This window comes from Ambystoma mexicanum, chromosome 5q, assembly GCF_040938575.1.
Source record: "Ambystoma mexicanum isolate Mex_15411 chromosome 5q, UKY_AmexF1_1, whole genome shotgun sequence".
In the NCBI taxonomy this organism is placed as follows: Eukaryota; Metazoa; Chordata; class Amphibia; order Caudata; family Ambystomatidae; genus Ambystoma; species Ambystoma mexicanum.
Genome location: NC_090933.1, coordinates 1,133,780,620 through 1,133,802,507, shown reverse-complemented (window position 1 = coordinate 1,133,802,507; position 21,888 = coordinate 1,133,780,620). Strand labels below are relative to the sequence as shown.

The 21,888-nt window shown below is 43.4% G+C and overlaps 1 protein-coding gene across 3 annotated transcripts in view; it reads left to right on the top strand.

Moving 5' to 3' along the window:
• The window catches only part of KCNQ3 (potassium voltage-gated channel subfamily Q member 3), a 1,253,156-nt gene that overhangs the window by 1,077,491 nt on the left and 153,777 nt on the right, over nt 1–21,888 (top strand). For all 3 annotated transcript variants that reach the window (XM_069621644.1, XM_069621646.1, XM_069621645.1), the window contains one exon: nt 9,894–10,096. In XM_069621644.1, the coding sequence (XP_069477745.1) occupies nt 9,894–10,096 (203 nt within the window). The remainder of the gene's footprint in view (nt 1–9,893; nt 10,097–21,888) is intronic.

Here is a 21,888-nt window from a genome sequence, read left to right as displayed (position 1 = left end):
TCCCTTCAACTAAGGCATAGAGTCAACATCACCACCTTTAAAGCTAACCTTTTTGGCCAATACTTTAATATTTTGTATTGCTCGCCAAAAGTGCACGGTCAGTTATTTATCACCAGTACATTTGCAGAGCAGAGCAAATAATTTGAACGCAGGTAGACGGAACAATAACTAACAACCAGACACGAAGTTAGTGAAATAATCAGCACTTATACTGCTATTTATTCATAGTTAAGCATACATAAGCAACAAGTGATAACACAGAAATAAATTACAGAAAAGATAGTGAATTAAAGAGAATACATCACCGGCGTAACTGAATCCCTCATCTCACCAGAAGCGGCTGGAAGACCCCGGTAACAGCCAGGTCGAGAGCACAACAGCCACCAGGAAGGTCGGAACAAGGCGCCCCCCCTCCGACTGAGGTCTTTGTGTTTTTTTTTTCCACTTCACCTTTCCAGAGCTCCGGATATGTGCCCTCCTCAAAAAGGGGTGGCAATTTCTCGAACCTTCTGGCATCAGCGCTTGCGCATTGATGAGTGACCGTTGGTTGCCGGCCGGGCCAACCGACAGTAACCCCAAGGAGCAAAGCTTCCCTCTTCTAAAGCACCACGGAAAACAATTCCATAACTCATCCTGAGACCTTGGTGCAAGTATAGCAAGACATAACAAAACCTTTTTTTATATCTGGTACCAGCCGGCACCTGTGGATTCTCGCTTTCCCAGTGCTGTGTCCTTGGCTGAGGCCTGCATACCAGGCTCAGCAACAAATAACATTGAAGACATGTTTTTTTAGCAAAGCAAGTGCAGCTTTTCACGGAGGCAATGGAATAAATATCCATTATGGCTCTGAGTGCCCCCAGAATGCACTGCGCATCAGCGCCATTTTTTAGCTCAAGCATCACAATCCACCCTTGGATATTTACCTTCCATAGCCCAGCGGTAGAGGAGCCGGTCTCTGAAACCGACGAAACATCAGAACTAAGTTGGGAATACATTGAATACAACAACAACCAGTTAATATGATAGCCAAAATAATACAAATGCAAGCAAAGGCGTAACGCAGTGTACCCCCAATGTCAGGAATCCATGAAAACAACCAATCCCACCAATTCCCAGTATGATCTTGAGACACTTGGGAAATTAAGTCCCTCAAACCTCAGATATGACTTTCAATGGATCGTGAATGGTCACTTAGGTTGAAACAACACATACCTTCAACTGCGTTACAGCCCAAATTATGTTTCAGCAAGAGATAATCAACGACAGCCCTGTTTTGCAAAGTTGCTTTTCTAATAACTTTGCTATCAAAGAGCAACTCTTCTAATGCTTGAGAAGTATGACTAAGTCCTTTTACCACTAAACATACTAGTTTAATTAAAGATTTGTAACCTCCAGCGGCTAAACCCCAAACTCCCACTAATGAACGGGCTAATGCTAGAACCTCAGCCTCTGATAACAAATGCACATGTGAATCACAATCTGGGGATAAAACCACAGATTCAAAAGTTGACCTTTTGCTTCGAGACATTGCTGGGTGTAAAGGGAACATCATTAGCCCTAATCGAGTTAAGGCACATGGACATCCGGAAATGTTAGCTGGAATGTAAGTGTATGTGATGTTGCCACATGAGAAGAGCCATCCTGTTGGAAGTTTCACATGATTTAGATGACTGGCAGCTATCACTGTATGATTGCAAGACATAGTATTATTCACACTGCTACATGTGCTTGGAACTCGTGATCACAACCGTTTCTCAAACACAGTTTGATTTTTCTCTTTGGTTAAATTCAGCTGTTGGCATTTGCCAATTTCTATTACATTGCAGGTCATAAAGTAACACACATCGCCTTGAGTTATATTTTATATTATAATATGTGTCAAGTTTCTCCACTTGCGATCTGTTTCCTGACAAAACCTGCAGTACTCATAGACTGAAAAGGATTGTCTGATATTAGAATCTTGAACTGCAGAATCATTGTGCATGATGCCGAAAATATGCCTCAAGATTGTAGCCGGCATCGGCACCGCTACTAAACAGGTAGTCAGCAAAGCTTCCGCATGTTGCACGTCCGTAAGGCAAAAGTGCCTAATGTTGAGTACTTGCTGTGCCAAATATGTCCACACATTCTCCATTTGGGCAATCATCGGGGAATATCTGCGGCGTCATAAAGATATCTCCTGCATAGCTGGCATCAACGTTGTTTGCGCTTGCACCTGATGTGTTTTTCGCATTCCACAAATCAATTTCTTCGGTCTGGCTGGCTTTTCAGCATCGGCATAGGGCTGCTTTTAGACATCATTGCTCATCATCATTAGTTTCCCATGGATCGCTGGCACAGATGTGACACTTTTCATGGGAAGTAGTATGCCATTTGACTCCCCCAAACAGAGTCCATTTAGTCCCACAATTACACCAGCCAGACACAGGATCTAAAAGGCAAACCCAGAAAAGAAATATAAGTGTTGAAAATCACTCTCTTAGGTAACATTTATCTGCGGGCACATACTGCCATTTGTCTTTACCGGGTTCCATTACTAAAACTACCTGGTCTTTGCCTGATGCAATAACATCTGCGGGCACTGGTGGGCCACTTGGTCTTTCAGCCCACACCTTCGCACCCGGTACCATACTGTCTGAAGAGCCGAAACCACGATCCCCACGGGTAGTTAACATTGTGCGAGGCTCCCCCTTTTTAATCATGGACAACTTAACAGGAACAATAATCAACTGGGCCACCCGATCGCCCTTATGGATCGGTAACACTTGGTCCCCACTAATCATCAAGATGACTTTGATCTCGCCTTGGTAATCGGGGGTCAATGACCCCTTCTAGCACTTGAACTCCCTTCAATGCTAGCCCAGATCTAGACGCAATCCATCCCATATGCTCTGGAGGAATATGTACCCCAATCCCTGTTTCAATCACAACAATCCCTCTCGGGTCTAATCTAATTTCTTCATGAGAATGCAAGTCTACCCCTGCTGACTCTGGAGTCGCCCGATAGGGAGCTAAAGAACCCGGGGTAATTTCGCAGTACAATAGGGTCTCTGTAGCTGAGTTGAGTTGAATCTGTAAAGCAGGAGTCATTTGTCGTAATAATGGAGTTTCATGATTATTCACAGGCCTATTGTTTAGCATCAAACACACGATCACGCCAGCCTGCTAAACTGCCATCTCCAGATTTGCGCAGCTGTTCTTTCAACAAACCATTGATCCTTTCAATTAATCCTGAAGCTGCAGGGTGATAGGGCACATGGTAGAGCCACTCAAAACTCTTTCCTGACAATATTCCTGAATTAATTTGCCTTTGAAGTGTGACCCATTGTCACTTTGAATCTGCAAAGGCACCCCGTAATGCAATGTGATCTGATCCAACAACATAATGGTGTTCAGATGTGTGGCACGTTTACACGGCAAAACCATCATATATCCAGAGTATGTATCCACAATGATGCATGCATACTGACAGCCTTTACTGATTGGCAGGGGACCGATGTGATCATTCTGCCAAATTTGACCTGGTCATTTTCCTCTTCGCAACGTACCCTGGACAATCTGAGGGATAGGCCTATGCTGTTGGTATTGACACACCGGACATTGCAAAATGATTGTTTTCACTACCTCTAAAGGAATACTGATTCCTCGAGCTTGTACCCACCTGGTACTAGCCTTTTCTCCAAGGTGCCCACTTGGCCAAACCCTCCAAACTGTCTTCCTGTGCCTCCGCATCCACAGATGAAACCTTGGTGTGTTCATTTGCAACAGAATTAAACCAATGTTCTAATGAATTTGTAGCACAATGCGCATCCACATGATACACAGTGACTTCACTTTGTGATAACATTTCCGCAATATCTTGCCACAGTTCTTTTCCCCACAACTCTTTTGAATGAATCATCCACCCATTCTTTTTCCAGGTTGGCAGCCACACCGCCAATCCATTCGCCACTGCCCGTGAATCTGTGTACAAATGACATCGACCAGGGGTCTCTTGTTTCAATGCTTGGTAAACTGCATAAAGTTCTGCAAACTGACTGTTCTTCCCTTTCCCTGACGTTGTTAAAATCTTTTTAGTCTTGGGATTGTATGACACTGCTTTCCAGTATCGCTCGGTTCCCACATATCGGGCCGAGCCATCTGTAAACCAGGCATGCTTGGTCTGCTCTATGGTCAGATCACCATAAGGTACTCCCCATTTCACGGGAGACTCGTATGTTGGCTAATTGCTTATGTAATTTTGTAACCCCACCCTTCCCTGATTTAGCTCTGTCTTGGATGTACCATTTCCATTTGATTATGCTGGCTTCTTGAGCATGTCCTATTCTGTGTGTTTTAGGAGAGCTCAGCACCCATTGCATAATCGATATTTCAGGCCTCAGCACATCATGCCCCACTGTCATTTGGTCAGTATCGACCAGGGACCAGTAAAATGCAAGCAATTGCTTCTCAGGCGGAGTGTATGAGTTACCAGCATCAGGCAATTTACGACTCCAGAACCCCAATGGCACACGTTTCCTGTCCTGTTTCTGCCACACACTCTAGTTAGCGTAATTGTCTTGCACAGACATATTCAATTCCACTTCGCCTTCCTTCAATGGCCATAAATCAAGCACCTGCTGCACGGTGTCTTTCACCAAATCAAAGGCTTTTTGCTGCTCCTCCCCACACTGAAACTCATATTTCTTTCGTGTCACTTTGTAGAGGGGAGCCAGTATCTGCCCTAAATGGCGAATGTGCTGTCTCCAAAACCCAAACAGCCCTATGAACTGCTGAGCTTGCTTTTTGGTCATTGGTGTGGTGAACTCAAGAATTTTCTGTCGGCCTTTGGCACCATCTCTCGATGCCCATTATGCCACTGAATCCCCAGGAATATCACTGTCTCAGCTGGCCTTTGAATTTTGTTTGGGTTAATCTCCCACCCTTCCTTCTTCAATCCTTCCATAATGACTTCTAGCTGGTTTTGCACACTTCGCTCATCCTTGCCCTGAATCAAAATATCATCAATGTAGTGAGAGATTTGTATGTCAGGTTTGCACGGTATCTTGTCTAAGTGCTCTGCCACCAGCCGGTGACAGATAGTCGGGCTATGTATGTACCCCTTAGGTAACCTCGTGAAGGTGTACTGACGCCGGCTCCAAGAAAATACAAACTGCTCTTGAAACTCTTCAGCAATTGGCACAGAGAAAAATGCATTGGCTAAATCTACCACTGCATACCAGGTCCCCTCAAACATTTGGACATTCTCAATCAGGGTAATGCCATCTGGGATTGCGGGCATCAAGGGTGGATTGTGTTTATTTAACTCGCTGTAATACAAGGTCATCCTCCAAGACCCATCCCCTTTTTTGACAGGCCAGAGTGGGATGTTCCACACGGTAGTAATAGGGCGTAATACACCCGCCTCTACGTACTCTTTGATGGTGTCTGAAATTTCTTTGTGCGCCCCGGGAATGCGGTATTGCTCCATCGCTACCCGCTTGGTCGCCACAGGCACCTACCCTGGGGGCATCTTCAATTTGCCTACGGTAATGGGTGTGCAGGTCAATGAACTCAACCCAAACTGATACGTTTTACCTCCAAGTCCCAAAGTCAATCCTTCTAGAATGTCAAAGCCAATTATGTACTTGGGTATTGGGACAATCAACACTTGATATTTCTGCCGCGTCAAATTGTCTATTTTCATATCCACTTCTGTTTGTACTGCAGGGGTCTCCTTCCCCCCACCCCGTAATGGTAAAGTGTCTGCCTTTGAATCGTGTTGGATTTCCATGAATCAGAGAGGCCTCCGCCCCGGTGTCTATCAATGCTCGTACCCCTTGCGTATTTCCCGGCCCCCAAAAAATCTTAACATTAACATGGGGCTGCCTATCAGCTTTTATGTGAGCGGACGCTACCGGAGCTTGGCCATAACCCTAGACAAATTTTGAATGAGTGTAACCTGACTCTGCCTCTAACATGGCACTCACCACCTTCCTCAAATCAGCATATGTTGGCTGGCACGGGGTAGGTGTCCCCATAGACCCTTCTTCCTGTTCTTCCTCAGTAGGGGCGGAAGGTGAGGTGTCCCTCTGTGCCTTAGTCACCACCTGTTTCTTAGCCTATTTATAGCGCTCTTTGGCTGCAAGCCCTCTCTTTTTGATAGTTCATACATTACTCTGGTTTCAATGCCATCAATCTATTCTCGTGGCACACCATCTTTTAACAAAGCCAAAAACATGTCCTTTCTGGACACTCAGGAGTCTCTACTATCTTGCCTCCTGCCTTCAGTTCTTCTCTCACTATGCCACTCACTCTCTAGTGGCTTGTCATGACTCTTGTCCCACTCCCCTAAGTCTGCCAATTGACAGAAGGCATCCACTACTTCATCAGTGGGTTTGCCCGTCATACCTATGGGCAAAGTCATAATGACACGTTTACATGCGGGTGGTGCAGTTCTGATCACCATATTGCTGGTTGGAACTGAGAGCGGCACGGCCCCTATGTGTCCTGGTGCATCTACATAAATTGCCTCCTTCATAGCATGCTCTGTGACCTTTTGAATCGCCTCCTTCAAAGTGTACCACTTCTTTTCCTCGCTAGGCCAATCTGTGGTAATAGGATACTTATGATTACATGCCTGGGCTGCTAGGTGCAACAAAGGCACCTGTGAATCTTGCCCATTTTCATCAGGGGGCGGCCCTGCCCTTAAGACCTCCTGTACATTGGTGTCAGTTGACAAAGGCAAAAAGCACGGTGAGTCTGTGGAATCTACCAACAACTTTGCGGCGCCCCATCTAGCAATCTTACCATCCATGTCAGTAAAGGTTCCCCTGACTTTTGCCTCAAATGAGTAATGATTTCCCCAACCGCTTGCTGGGTGTAATCTTCCAGCGTGGTTAAATCCACAACCCTGCCTGCAGGATTCTGCGGGTGGGGTCTGGCACGCCGTCCCCTAACCGGCTTCAATGCCACTGTCTTTTGCTTCAGTTCTGCATTAGAATCTGACTCATTTGCCGAGCTACTCTCTGGGCTTGTTGAGTCAAAAATGTCTCCATCCCACTTATCAGGGTCTCAATCCACACCTGCAGTAGCGATTACAGTTGCCACTTTCCTTTGGTTGACCCCCTCACCTCTTTTTGTACTTGTATTGAGCTACCCTAACTGCGGCCCGCTCTGCCACAGCCTGATATTTATCCGCATCATCTGAATTTCCTGCATCAATGCTATTTGTGGCTTGGCAGCTAACTTTTTTTATAATTGCAAAATATGCTCTTTCATTTCTACATGTTTTTATGTATTCTCCTATAGGCCTGCAGGAGGACCCACCTCCCGCCTGCCCAATGTGGTGCATTCTTTTCCCCTCTCTACTGAAATCTGTTGTAAACAAAACATTACTTCTGACGGAGCAGCTTCTCCCAAACTACTGTCCCATGTTTCACTCAGCCCAGCTCCACACGCCAACGCCTGGGCTAACTTATCATATGGGCTTTTAGCCCACCCTGGAATCTTAACCTCGGGACATTCACTGCCAGCGGGAACACCCTTTTTCCTGAACAAACTATTCATCATTACAGTAATTTGCAAAACCTCTTTTTTTTCTTCTTTCCACTCTGCAGTCACTCGCTCAAGCACGCACACACACACAAAAGAAACAGATTAACACAGTCCAACACTCACTGCCAAATGAAAACAAACTTTCGCTTGCAATGTAAGCAAAGCCTATCTGCGTTCACACAGATTCTTTAATATTTGGAGCAATTTATCACAAATATCCCATCCTCGTCGACATAAAAATTGCACGGACAGTTATTTTTCACCAGTATATTTGCAGAGCAGAGCAAATACTTTGAATGCAGGTAGACGGAACAATAACTCACAACCAGACACGCAGTTAGCGAAATAATGAGCACTTATACAGCTATTTATTCATAGTTAAACATACATAAGCAACAAGGTATAACACAGAAATAAATCACAGAAAAGATAGTGAATTAAAGAGAATACATCACCATTGGCGTAACTGAATCCCTCATTTCGCCAGAAGCGGCTGGAAGACCCCGGTAACAGCCAGGCCGAGAGCACAACAGCCCACAGGAAGGTCGAAAAAAGGCATCCCCCCTCCGACTGAGGTCTTTGTGGTTTTTTCCACCTGGCCTTTCAGAGCTCCGCATACATGCCCTCCTCAAAAAGGGGTGGAAATTTCTCAAACCTTCTGGCATCAGCGCTTGCGCATTGATGAGTGACCGTTGGTTGCCGGCCGGGCCAACCGACAGTAACCCAATGAGCAAAGCATCCCTCTACTAAAGCACCATGGAAAACAATTCCATAACTCATCCTGAGATCTTGGCACAAGTATAGCAAGACATAACAAAACCTTTTTTTATATCTGGTACCAGCCAGCACCTGTGGATTCTCGCTTTCCCAGCGCTGTGTCCTTGGCTGAGGCCTGCATACCAGGCTCAGCAACGAATAACGTTGAAGACATGTTTTTCAGCAAAGCAAGTGCAGCTTTTCACTGACGCAATGGAATAAATATCCATTATGGCTCTCTGTGCTCCCAGAATGCACTGCGCATCAGCGCCATGTTTTAGCTCAAGCATCACATATTTAAACTCCCATTTTATGGACCCTGACTTTCAGCAATTTCAGCATTGTTGTTTGGTATAATATTAGTGTAATACTAGTTAGCTACAAAACATTTCAATGTCCTTGTGTTCTCAGCACTATGCAATCTCTGTTAAGATAACTTTCTAGACAATGATCTACAGGTCCAATTGAATCTGAAGACTTATGTTATAACACATCTGTATTTATTCTCTAAATCAATATTAATTTATAAGCAAACCATGGAAAATACTCTCGGACATTTTAGGAAAATTCCATTATGCCTATTGTACTACTGCATGTTTGACTGTTACGACATTGCTGTTCACATAAAGGCCTGTTATGTTTAAATAAAGGCAGCCTTTGATCAGGTAAGAAGCTAGTTTTACTGCTAGACCTTTGTAAACAATCGAAGTGCCAGAAGTTATCAGCTCGTACAGCAGACATGTTAACGCTTGCGTCACGCAAAGGCATTTCTGGGACACGCATGTTTTACCATGTATATGTCAGAACACCCTTTTCTGATGAAAATGTCCAAAGCACGTAAGCAATGAGAGGGTGATTGTTCTCATGCCTTATTACTGGCTTTAAAATTATCCAGAAGTCCCACGAAACATTTAACATTGAATCTGTAATCATATGATTTGAAATTAGTGAAATGGCAGGATTTAAGGTATTGCTTCAGCACATGTGAAGAAGTGTAAATAGTGCAGAAAATGCAAGTGTGTAAAAAAGTGAAAAATGTTTGTTAAAATGTGCTTTGAAGTATGCATGTGATTTCTGAAGACAAGATTTATATACAAAAACAAGACCACAGGGTGCAAGTTGCAATAAGGGCTGAAGCTACATCCCACGTTTTTTTTCTTTTTTGTAATATCCATACTTGAAATTATCTGTAAGTCCGACTGGTAAACCATTTTGATCTGTTTCTCAAGAAAATGAAAGCCCATGGCTTTGTGAATCAGCCCGCAAATGTTTATGGTATTCAGAAATGTTTAGAACCCTCTGTAAGCACACCAGTATGGCCAGTGCTTTAACTGGAATGCCACTGCAAAAAAACTAAAGAGACAAATAAATAAATGAATACAATAATTTTGGGAACGCTGTTAACAAGTGAAACAAATTAGAGCTCAGCAATTCACAAATATTCACTCTAAAGATCATGATGTGATTGCATGGTTAAATTTGACAGCTAAATATATCGAGGTTGCATGTGCACTCAAGTGTTTCCAACATGAAAGGAGTGATCCCAGGGGCCAACATCTAAAATGCAGCAGTAAAATTGATCATTTCCTTTTGCTTTGCAGTCAAAAGTGGAATCTTCTAGAACGGGTTCGACTGTCAAATCCTCGCGGAAGCAGTCCCAAAGCAAAGACATTCTCACCGCTGAACATTGATGGTATTGAAGAAAGCCCATCAAAAGAAACTAAGTCTGTTGTACTGACTAATAAGGAGCGTTTCCGGACCGCCTTCCGGATGAAAGCCTACGCTTTCTGGCAAAGCTCCGAAGGTACCTGTTGCATTTGCTTTATTGCTATGTCTTGCCACGCGACTGGATATAATAATCCATTAGGATTTCCAGTGACCAAAATGCTAGAATGACCACAATATATGTAAAGAATCTCCATTGGGATTCATTAGATGTGCAATGCCACCATATATGTTCACTGCAGATATTCAGAACTAATGATCGGTTGATGGGATCAGTGCTAATTTGCTTTATACTTATTCTGTGGTATACAGTGATAATAATGAATTAGGAATAACAAACAACTTTCTAAACGACCCTAAAATAACAAAGAATACAGATTTCTTATGTAAACTATATATGGGGTGGGCTAAGGGAATAAAACAGGTCGGGAAGGGTTTAGGGTGGGGTTATGGACCTAGGGTAATGGGGGGTTTTAGGGGAGGGACCCCCAATTTATACAAATCTGTATTTCTAGTTATTTTACGGTCGTGAAAAAGGTTTTCGTTATTTCTGTTTTCGTGGTAATCACATGGAACCCTTGCTGCTCTATCCAGGTTTCCTGCTCCTTCGTTTTTCAATTTTTAAAAACATTTTATGATAAGTGTTTCATTGGGGTACACGTAACCAGAAAAAAGATTTTGCGGCTTAAGAAAGTTTTGTTCTATATTTTCAACATTGTACATTTTGCTGTGTTTGCTAATTTCCTTCTTCCAATTAAAATTGCTGCCTACAACACACCCACGCCCCTGTTGGAATGATGCAGCTACAACCAGTGCAGGTCTCTGTGGTCCATCTAATGGAAACATCCAGCCAGCTTTTCAGCAAATGCAGACTGAAGATGTGTGAGGAGTACTAACATATAATGAATGTCAATTGAAGTTTGCTGCATATTCCATTGACCACTTTGAAGCCCTGAGCAGAGCCAAGCCATTCAACAGATATCTTTTTTGGCACAAATGTATAGAACACTCTAACAATGAATGGAAGAACACCACTTGATTAGTCAGTTGAAAGCGAGGTTCTGCAACCTGTGGCTATCTCCTATGATTCTTCACTATTGACTATGTTTGCTAGGTTTGAGGGGGGTTGTAGGTCAAAACTATAAGAGTGCCAAATATTGCAGAACCCGGTTATAAAGTATCCCTAACATTCCAACCACACAAAACCTTGTAACGAATAGCCCCCGTACTTTGCCACTGCACTAGTTTTGAGTAATGGGATTTGCAGATACAATGAGCAAACATCGCATTCATCGTTTGTGAAAGAGCAACACAATGAATATATTAAAAACCTTTGAAGAAAGTCAGCTAAATGAATACAAATGAATGTTGCACTTTGGCTCTTTATTGTTCTATTGTTATTGTATTGTATGATGGGCCAATGCCTCGCAGGTGTGATAAGTGCAGGAAAACATTCATAAAAAAAGGCACTGGCCCTCATTATAAGTGACCGGCTCACTTTGAATCTGTCGACAGGGGCTGTGACCCGACCCGTCGGTAGTTCTGGCCCCTACTGGCAGATGTTTCACTGAAGCACCGGCACCATTGTTACCGGTGCCGGTGCTTCAGGGTTCCCATTCCAATGGAGTCCTATGGTATTCCACGGGAATGGAAATTTACAGTTCCTCAGCTGCCTGTGGTATCCTCGTAGCACCTGGATATAAGGCAGCGGAAACAGTAAGGCCAATCTGCTGGTAACCCGCCGGTAGCACAGGCAGGTTACCAGGAGACTCGTTATGGGGCCACTGTCTTACATAAACCTTAAGGTCACGCAACCACAGTTTGCATTGGAGGATAGCTCAGTGGGGTGAGCACCTGCCCATAGGTGACAGATTTGACTTATTTGAAGTCAATGACATTAAAATGATTCAGTTGCCTAACAGCAACACCTATTATTTAAGCACTTAGAAACAGTTTAGTATGTGATGTGCATTATAAATTATCATTATTATTATTGCTAATAATCTTTCTGGTTTATCATACCTAATACTCTGTGTCTGCAGATGTTTGTACATATATTTTAAATGTTGTATTTGTATCTGCCTTTTGTTTTATTAAGCATATATAATTGACCTTAGGCATCACAGCAAAGGTTATTTTCTAATAGCCACAATGTAAGATACAATGTAAGATTGAATCTGAATACATACAGATTCCTTTCCGACCCAAGTTGTACTGGTCGTGCATTCCAGTTGATTGACGCCTAGTAAGAAAAGTATCTGCCACTGACTCTTGCACTTCTGCTTCTGGGCACAGTGAGCAAACAGTTTAACTGGGATCTCAGGAGTCTTGCTGGTTGATAGAGGTTCAATCTATGCATAAGAATGGTGGCTCCATTGCCATGAAAGGGCTTATGGCTTGGGCAAATAGCTGTGGGCAGCACCCTCTTCATCACTGGCTCTTGATGAAAAGGTGCTATCCCAGGTGAGATATACTAATATTTTATGATTTTAAGAATTAATGTAGCTGCGGTATTCTGGATCCTCTGCAAGCTGTTAATGACTCCAATCAAGCATTCCCACTAAGTCAGTGCCTTGTCTGGGATTGCTCAAGGGAAGCCCTTATTTATATATTTCTATGACAAGTTATAATCTGGATGATGAACCCTTGTATAACGCTCCTCTCTTAGAATCCCCCTGTCCCCACTGAGCCAAGAAGTAGGTTTGTTTTGCAAATTAAAAAGGTTTATTTGAAAAATGTAACAATAGATATATATCACACTTTTATAATAAATTAATATTTGATATCACACTTAGACATATGACAGTAATCAACAATTGATGATGTTATACTAGCACACTGGTTTAATTACTTAGGAGTAGTATAGAGGATAAGATAGCTAAGAATGCTTTATGGTTTCAAGGAGATGCAAAGATGAATAAAAGGCAGTACAGAAATAAACTTGATATGATTTCAGCAAAAGATAATATGATCACTTTTTCTCTGACAATTCACTCCCCCCCTATGCAATGTAAGGAGATGGAAGTAACACACACAGTCTTCAGGAATACAATCACAGTACAATACGAATTCAGTTCCCCGCTAGCAAGGTTATAGCACCAGGGATGATTTTGAAACACTAGAGGTTCAGGGTGAGTGAGAGATACTTTAAATCAGTTCAGGTCAACACTAACAATGATTAATGAGGGATTATCAGGTTGAAAACGGACAGATCTTTCCACACGTGGTTGAAATGAAGCAAAATGTCAAATCGCAGAACTTTTTTTCGAGTGCGTCGAGCGCAATTACGGAGGCACTATAAGGAGTAGCAAGTCGGTTTAGAGCTTGTTGGAAAGCTGGGAATCTTAGCTTTACAATAAATTTCGTTCCTAGGATGCACGGTTCCAAAGATACAGACGATTTTGTAAAGGTAGTTTTTCAGAAATAAAATTACAGTTTCGGAATGACAGATGAGCTTTGAAAGGTTTGAATCAACAGGAGGAACACACGATTTCTTATGATGCAGTTCTAAACAGGTTCAAATGTTTTGAATCAGATTATTTTAAGCTAAGAGATGGGTTCTGCACAGTTCTAGCTGGGTACTCACACTATAAATTTGAAAGGAATGGCCTCGTCACGGATCTGGTCAACAAGTTTAGCTGCGGTTCTCTCTGCTCGCCGGGTCAATCAGGCACCGGTTCTGTTCACAGCGGTCTGGTCTGGGTCTCTGGTTCTGCTGGTCTGGATCAAGTGGATTCTGGATACCGCACTGCTTTATGGGTACTGGTTCTGTTCTGGATACACAGGACTCTTAGCAAGCAGCAAACCACACAGCCCGGCAGTTGAATAGTTTGCAAAAGATTTTGAGGCCTGCTGAGAGTTCAGCTCTTTGGAGTTTTTGTTCTGGAGTTAGTCTGGATCTCTGGAGTTCTGAGTTCTGGAGTTCTCCGTCAGCATGCTGCGCAGGAATACAGTTGAAGGTTGGAAAATGAATGTTCCTGTGTGGCTTCCAGTGGCTCTTTTTATGTCTTTGGAAAATGGGTGTGTGTTGGCATAACTAAGCCTGCCCTCCACAACTTATCATTGGCCAAGGTTATCTCTCCCCCTTGATTGGGGAACTGAGTTGTGTGTCAGAGTGAGTCATCAGGTGTCATCTTTATGGCATACAGAAAGAACACTCCCCTTTACTTTTGCTTAGAAAATGAATTTTACCCAAAACACATATTTCCCAGATACCCAAGTGGTTGACATTACATACACACATCATATATCACATAAGGTAGTCTCGGTTTATAGTCGTAATACCGAACTTGTAAATCTATAAAAAAAAAATCTTGAAAAAAAAGGCCGAAAAAAAAATATTGAATTTTTTTTTGACGTTTTTTTTTCGAAATGGGGGGGTTCCCCCCCAACCCCCCTTTTTTCTATTTTTTTATTTTAACCCTTTTTTTTACTTACCTGACCCAAAAAATACATATATAAAAAAAAAAAATCGATATTTTTTTTTTCGGCCTTTTTTTCCGAGTTTTTTGTTATTCGAGATTTTTTTTTCGGCCTTTTGACCGACCACCGGTAGTCTCTGTTCCAACTCTGATGTTTCTAAGAACTTGGATTAAGAAATGACAACATTTTGCACTTTTTGGTTGGTTTTCCAATATTGGATTTTTACAAAAAATTACACAGATGTACACCATCTCTCTACACATATTCCAGTAATTTACCGTGTCTCTAGCATAAACACAGTGTCTGTAGTATTAATAATTAGCAGGGTTTTGCCTCAGAACATCACAGAGCGACCAGCTGAGCCTTGAACTGTGAGTAAAATTGTCATTTTAAGAATCTCAAAGTTGTACATTTCTGTCATCTGGTTACAATTAGTTATCAGTATTTTTATAAAACATATATTTGCCTTCAATTCAATTCACAAAGTGTTTGGGTCCGCCCCCAGAAGCTTGGGGAGTCAGATGGTCACATGGCTTTCTTTGCTGGCAGAGCTCTGTTTACAGTCCACACCCAAATCAGCATACTCCATTCAATTGAAAGGGTCTATTGTGTTCGGTCCAGCAGGCTGCAGGGAAGTCCCCTCCCTCTCAATCAACAGGGCCATGTGATATCCTGCCTCCTGGTGTGGGTCTCTGGGGTGTTAGGCTTCCCAGGAAAAGCACGCCTTTGAACTTTTAATTAAATAAGACTCCTTCTGATCAATGCACAGTTTTGCAAGACAGCTCTCCTGTCAGAGTTTAGACCGCTAGCGCCGGTTAGTGTCCAATGTCGGTACTTCACCTATTTTTTTTAGGAGTTGTCTTCAATTAATTCCATTTCAAAAAGGGGATTTTACTTGATAGTATATGATCCTTGCTTACCATTGTTTTGATGGGAATCCTTACAGTAGAGTGGTGATGTGGAACACCCCACAAGAAGGTTGAATCTTTAGAGTGGTCTTGTGAGCCATGATTTTAGCAAATTGTTGACATCAAGAAAATGAATTCCCAACAGCTCTGGGTTGCTTTTGGCAATCAGCATTGCCATTCCCATTGGTTTCAGGCTAATGTGTTTGTAGCCCAATGGTGGTTTTAGGCAGCGCCCTCCTGTGCTCACAAACATAGGCAAAAATGGGTGGCAGCCTATTCTTCATGTTTCCCTGTGCACTTCTTTGGGGTGTTCTGGCCATCATGATGTTTTCAATGCCAGTAATGCACAGTTTTGTGGTAGGGCTTGCATGCATGGGTAACAACATCCCACAAAGCGCACCAACCGTTCAGAAGCAAGTCCCAAATAAAAGATGTTTCAAAACGCAAAGAACAATGATATAAATATATTTGTGCTTGTGATGAAATGACCTCTGCTCTGCATGAGTATAAGGAGGAGTAGTGGATAAACCGTCTACTTAGCGCCCACACCTACACAAACCAACAGTGATCCCAATAATAAAGGTAAAACAGGCACAGCCTAGAGATAAACATTCTCCATGTTTGTGAAAACATAGTCCAAGGATGTTTATACTCTAAGAAGGGGTGTGATTGGGAACCAGTAGCAACCCAAACAGCAAAGTACAACAGTTCCAAAATAATAGAATCTTCAACCAAGTTTCTATATAAATATATACTTTAATTACACAAATCAATTGTACACTCGACTATCAACAAACTATAAAAATCCACTCCATTAAAGGAAATACCGAAAAATGCATATGGTAATGATGCAGCACTCTGGATACTAAGCAGGGAGGACAAAAGGCAAGAAATGCACCAATAAAATATGATATGTTCTTGTAGGGAAATGTTGCAAAAGAGACTCAGCCAGTCTCTAGGGCCCCAAAAGATGGCTACGCAATAGGGCTGTTCAAAGTGCCTTATTCCAATATCAGGTGGTTAGACAGTGGCCCTCATTAGGACCCTGGCGGAAAGGGGTTTACGCCGGCGTAAAGCATGGCGTACCTTTCCGCCAGACTACGAGTTCCCGTAGCGCCATGGTGATTTTCACGCCTGCTTTTTGCAGGCGGAAAAATCCATGGCGCTACGGGACTCGTTGTTAATTACGCCACCGTAATTTAGGGTGGCGTAATTAACGCCTTCCCCACTTCCATTATACCCTATGGGCAAAAATGGGAATGGGGAAGGGTAAATGGGGATTGGGGGCTTACCGCCCCGCCAAGGTCGGAATGGGGCGGTAAGTCCGCCAACCCCCATGGCGGAGTTGGCAGCTTTGCGCCATGGACCATGGTGCAAATTGCACCATGGTCCTCCGCCAGGGTCGTAATGAGGGCCAGTGTCTAGCCAAGCTTTGATCTGTACTGTGGTGTGGATTGGAACAGGTTCAAGTGCTGTGGTCATCCGTGGTCAAGCGCCAAGTCAGCATCTAGTTTGTTCCAACCGGGAGCTTGTTGTGGTACGATTGCAGCATTTGGGTTTTGTAGTTTGATTGCAGCATTCGGGTCGTGTAGTTCGGTTGGCTAACCAGAGTTGCTTCAAGTGTCGAGCTGGTTTCAGAAGTTTGTAACCACTGGTCCGGGTCAGCGAGGAACATTATGTTCCAGTAGTTTCACTTGATAACCCACAGTTCGAAGCAGTGACCTTGACGATATGATACAAAGTTCAACAAGGTGGTGGTTTGACATTCTCTGCATCATCGGACTGATTGTTGGAGCAAAACTGGTGACGGGCTCTGCTTGTGATGATGAGGTGGCAAGCTGGATGCACAACAGCAGTGGTTCGAAGTTCGATGGAGTGCCAAAAGCAGCACTGGAAGGTCCCTCTGGTTCGAGTTCAGTAACACGGTTCGAATGCAGTTCATCCCATTCGATAGGGAACTGAAATCCTGGCCGATCTGATCCTCCAGATGCTGTGACACCCACTGCAGCGGCTCTAGGGCAAGGCGAGTCCTTTCATGTTATTCTCTACCAGCCTGGGGCAGTCAGGTGCAAAATTGTCAGGTCCTTGCCCTCAGCAAGATTCACCCAGAGTAGGACCTGGGAGTGGTTAGGGAGCAGAGCTTGCCCCTGCCTCCGAGCACTCGTTCATCTAAATGGCTGAGGGCTTTGGAAAGATTAAACTCCCCAAAAAGAGCTACACATGTATTCTTCCTTGTAGCCTCGATGGTCCAAATGTGAGCCCAAGAGGGGTTGGATAATACCTCTTTTATGGGTACATTTCCACCATTAATTGGACAAAAGTAAACCTTCTTTAAGGGGTCCAAACTTGGTCCTTGTGATAATTGGTCTTTGTCTTATTGCATCATACCCAAAGTGCTTTCCGCTAAAGGAAGTAGAGGAGACAGGAAAGAAAGAGAGGTACAGAGAGAAACAAGATGGTGGACTCATTCTCCAACTGTACTGAACTCCCTCTAACAACACTAATCCCGCCCCTTCCCAGACTCAAAGTGTTATGAAGATGAGGCGGACGCAGGTAAGTCAGATAAGTGGATTTATTTAGGATAATAAATCGGAAAAGAAGACCCCACATCTCATGGGCTCCCTCCCCTTCAACTCTCTCCTCCAACTGCCCAACTTAGAACCAAACAAGAAACATGCACTAACATTCCATGACATCATAATGTATGCTCTATTCACTAGAGAGATCTCCTCCCCAAAGGAGATGCACTACAACACATCCCCCCCCTTTTTTTTTATATATATATCATCTGATCGCCTTTTCAGCATGTTACAATAAATACGTCGCATTTCATACAATTGATCTAAAACAAAGATGTTACACTAACTAATTCACAATTCAAAAACTGATCTAAAACAAAGCGCCATGAGCGGCTCAGTTGCCATTTCCTTACTTCTTTCTCCTGGGCATCTTCCCACATATGGCTTTCACACATTGCCTCTCCTCACAGAGGCAACTCTCTCTTTATTCCACACTTGCCCTCCAGCAACTCGCACAGCCCCTTTCATGACTGCCACAACTCTGACAGGATCCGAATAAAGAGACTCCCCCTTCCTCCTTATCACTGCTCTCTTTATCCTAATCCAGTCACCACACTCCACACGCAACTCCTTCTTTCCTCTCCTCAAGTTTTCACGCTTGACCCAATCTGACTTCTTCCTCACCAATGATCTTCTCACTTCATCCACAACAAGATCGGTCTCCCTACACCTTCCCAGCCATGGCGGACAAGCTATGGAATATGACTTCCTTCCCCTCATGAGTTCAAACGGGCATAGACCGGTCGTAGAATGCGGCGCCATCCTCAGAGCCCACATTCTATTTTGTATTAGAGCTAGCTTGTCTAAACCACACTCCTCTCCCATACGTACACTCTCCATCACACACCTATTCATTCTCTCAACCACACCATTTGACTCGGGATGGTACAATGAAGTTCTTTTGTGACCAACTCCACACTTCCTCAAATAGTTAGAAAATCTTTCTCCAATAAACTGGGGACCATTATCGGTCAATATGGTCTCAGGCAAACCCTCGCTTGCAAAGATTTCCTGCAGAACCTTCATCATACTTTCACTCGTGATATCCCTCACGTCCTTAAAATCCACCCATCTGGAAAACAAATCCACCACCAAAACAATATACTTTCCCCGGGCATAACCAAGTTCCACGGGACCAAGTATGTCCATGGCTATATCACACCATATCCTAGACGGAAGACCGACATCCACCAAAGGTTGTTTCCTGGCCGCTATTCCCTTTCCACTCTTAACACAAAACTGACAATTTGCCAAACGATCTTCCACCTCCTTGTCAAAACCCGGCCATCAATAATCTTCTCTTAACACTCCTTTGGTCTTGGTAATCCCAATATGACCGCTATGTGCTAAATCTACCACTTACAAAATATTATCATTTACGGAAAATTCATCCTTCACCTCCCAAAACGGCTTCACTTCTTCCGCCAATTCCACCTTATTTGGCCATACCGTAGATTCAACATATGTGATTACCCTCCTTATGATGTCATCTCTCTCCATTTCGTCCAACCACTCCTGCTTGGATACAATACCATCAGTGTTGACAAACTTAGAACCAAACAAGAAACATGCACTAACATTCCATGACATCATAATGTATGCTCTATTCACTAGAGAGATCTCCTCCCCAAAGGAGATGCACTACAACACATCTCCCCCCTTTTTTTTTTATATATATATCATCTGATGGCCTTCTCCTTTTCAGCATGTTACAATAAATACGTCGCATTTCATACAATTGATCTAAAACAAAGATGTTACACTAACTAATTCACAATTCAAAAACTGATCTAAAACAAAGCGCCATGAGCGGCTCAGTTGCCATTTCCTTACTTCTTTCTCCTGGGCATCTTCCCACATATGGCTTTCACACATTGCCTCTCCTCACAGAGGCAACTCTCTCTTTATTCCACACTTGCCCTCCAGCAACTCCCACAGCCCCTTTCATGACTGCCACAACTCTGACAGGATCCGAATAAAGAGACTCCCCCTTCCTCCTTATCACTGCTCTCTTTATCCTAATCCAGTCACCACACTCCACACGCAACTCCTTCTTTCCTCTCCTCAAGTTTTCATGCTTGACCCAATCTGACTTCTTCCTCACCAATGATCTTCTCACTTCATCCACAACAAGATCGGTCTCCCTACACCTTCCCAGCCATGGCGGACAAGCTATGGAATATGACTTCCTTCCCCTCATGAGTTCAAACGGGCATAGACCGGTCGTAGAATGCGGCGCCATCCTCAGAGCCCACATTCTATTTTGTATTAGAGCTAGCTTGTCTAAACCACACTCCTCTCCCATACGTACACTCTCCATCACACACCTATTCATTCTCTCAACCACACCATTTGACTCGGGATGGTACAATGAAGTTCTTTTGTGACCAACTCCACACTTCCTCAAATAGTTAGAAAATCTTTCTCCAATAAACTGGGGACCATTATCGGTCAATATGGTCTCAGGCAAAACCCTCACTTGCAAAGATTTCCTGCAGAACCTTCATCATACTTTCACTCGTGATATCCCTCACGTCCTTAAAATCCACCCATCTGGAAAACAAATCCACCACCAAAACAATATACTTTCCCCGGGCATAACCAAGTTCCACGGGACCAAGTATGTCCATGGCTATATCACAGCATATCCTAGACGGAAGACCGACATCCACCAAAGGTTGTTTCCTGGCCGCTATTCCCTTTCCACTCTTAACACAAAACTGACAATTTGCCAAACGATCTTCCACCTCCTTGTCAAAACCCGGCCATCAATAATCTTCTCTTAACACTCCTTTGGTCTTGGTAATCCCAATATGACCGCTATGTGCTAAATCTACCACTTACAAAATATTATCATTTACGGATAATTCATCCTTCACCTCCCAAAACGGCTTCACTTCTTCCGCCAATTCCACCTTATTTGGCCATACTGTAGATTCAACATATGTGATTACCCTCCTTATGATGTCATCTCTCTCCATTTCGTCCAACCACTCCTGCTTGGATACAATACCATCAGTGTTGACAAACACTAATTCCATTTCCTCACTTTCCATACGTTCAGGTGCTGCCACCCTTATCCTTGATAGACTGTCGGCTAAAACATTTTCCTTTCCGGGAATGACCTCCATCCTAAAACAATGTGTCTGCATCCTGGTAACCCACCCTGCCACTCTCCGAGATACTTTGTCAAGGCCCTTATTCTCAAAGATGGCTTTTAAGGGTTTATGATCCGTTCGCAACACAAACTCTACTCCCCACACAAAATTTTTGAAGCTTTCCACAGCCCAAAAACATGCCAAAGCCTCCTTCTCTAGTACCGAATACCTTAACTCTGCTCCCTTGAGACCCCTTGAGGCATGGGCGATTACCTCTTCAGAACAATCTTCCTGCTTTTGTGATAGCACAGCTCCCAGTCCACTCTCACTAGCGTCAACTGTGATCCTAGTTAGCTTCCTCGTGTCAAAACACCCTAATGGACCGGCCATATTTATTTCTTCCTTTATCCTGTTAAACTCCCTGTCACACTGGCTATTCCATACAAAATCAGCGCCCTTCTTAAGAATCTTTCTCATCTCCTGTACTTTGTCAGCATAATTTATCACAAATTTGGGATAAAATTCCGTCATTCCTAGAAAAGAGCGCAGCTCATTCTTGCTTTTCGGTTTCTCAACACTCCTAATGGTATTAATCATATCTTCCTTGGGCTTAACTCCATCCCCTGACACTTCATGTCCTAGGTAGTCCACTTTCGTCACTGCAAACACACATTTCTCACCTCTCAAAGTAATACCTCTCTCCTCAAATAACCTCAAAACCTTGCGTAAATTCCTGTCATGTTCTTCCATCGTTACACCACTCACCAAGTCCAATACTTCATCTAAACTTGGCTCATCCTTTAACCACAACTCCTCTCGTATCTTGTTGGATCGACAATGTGTCATGAATTGATCACGAATATG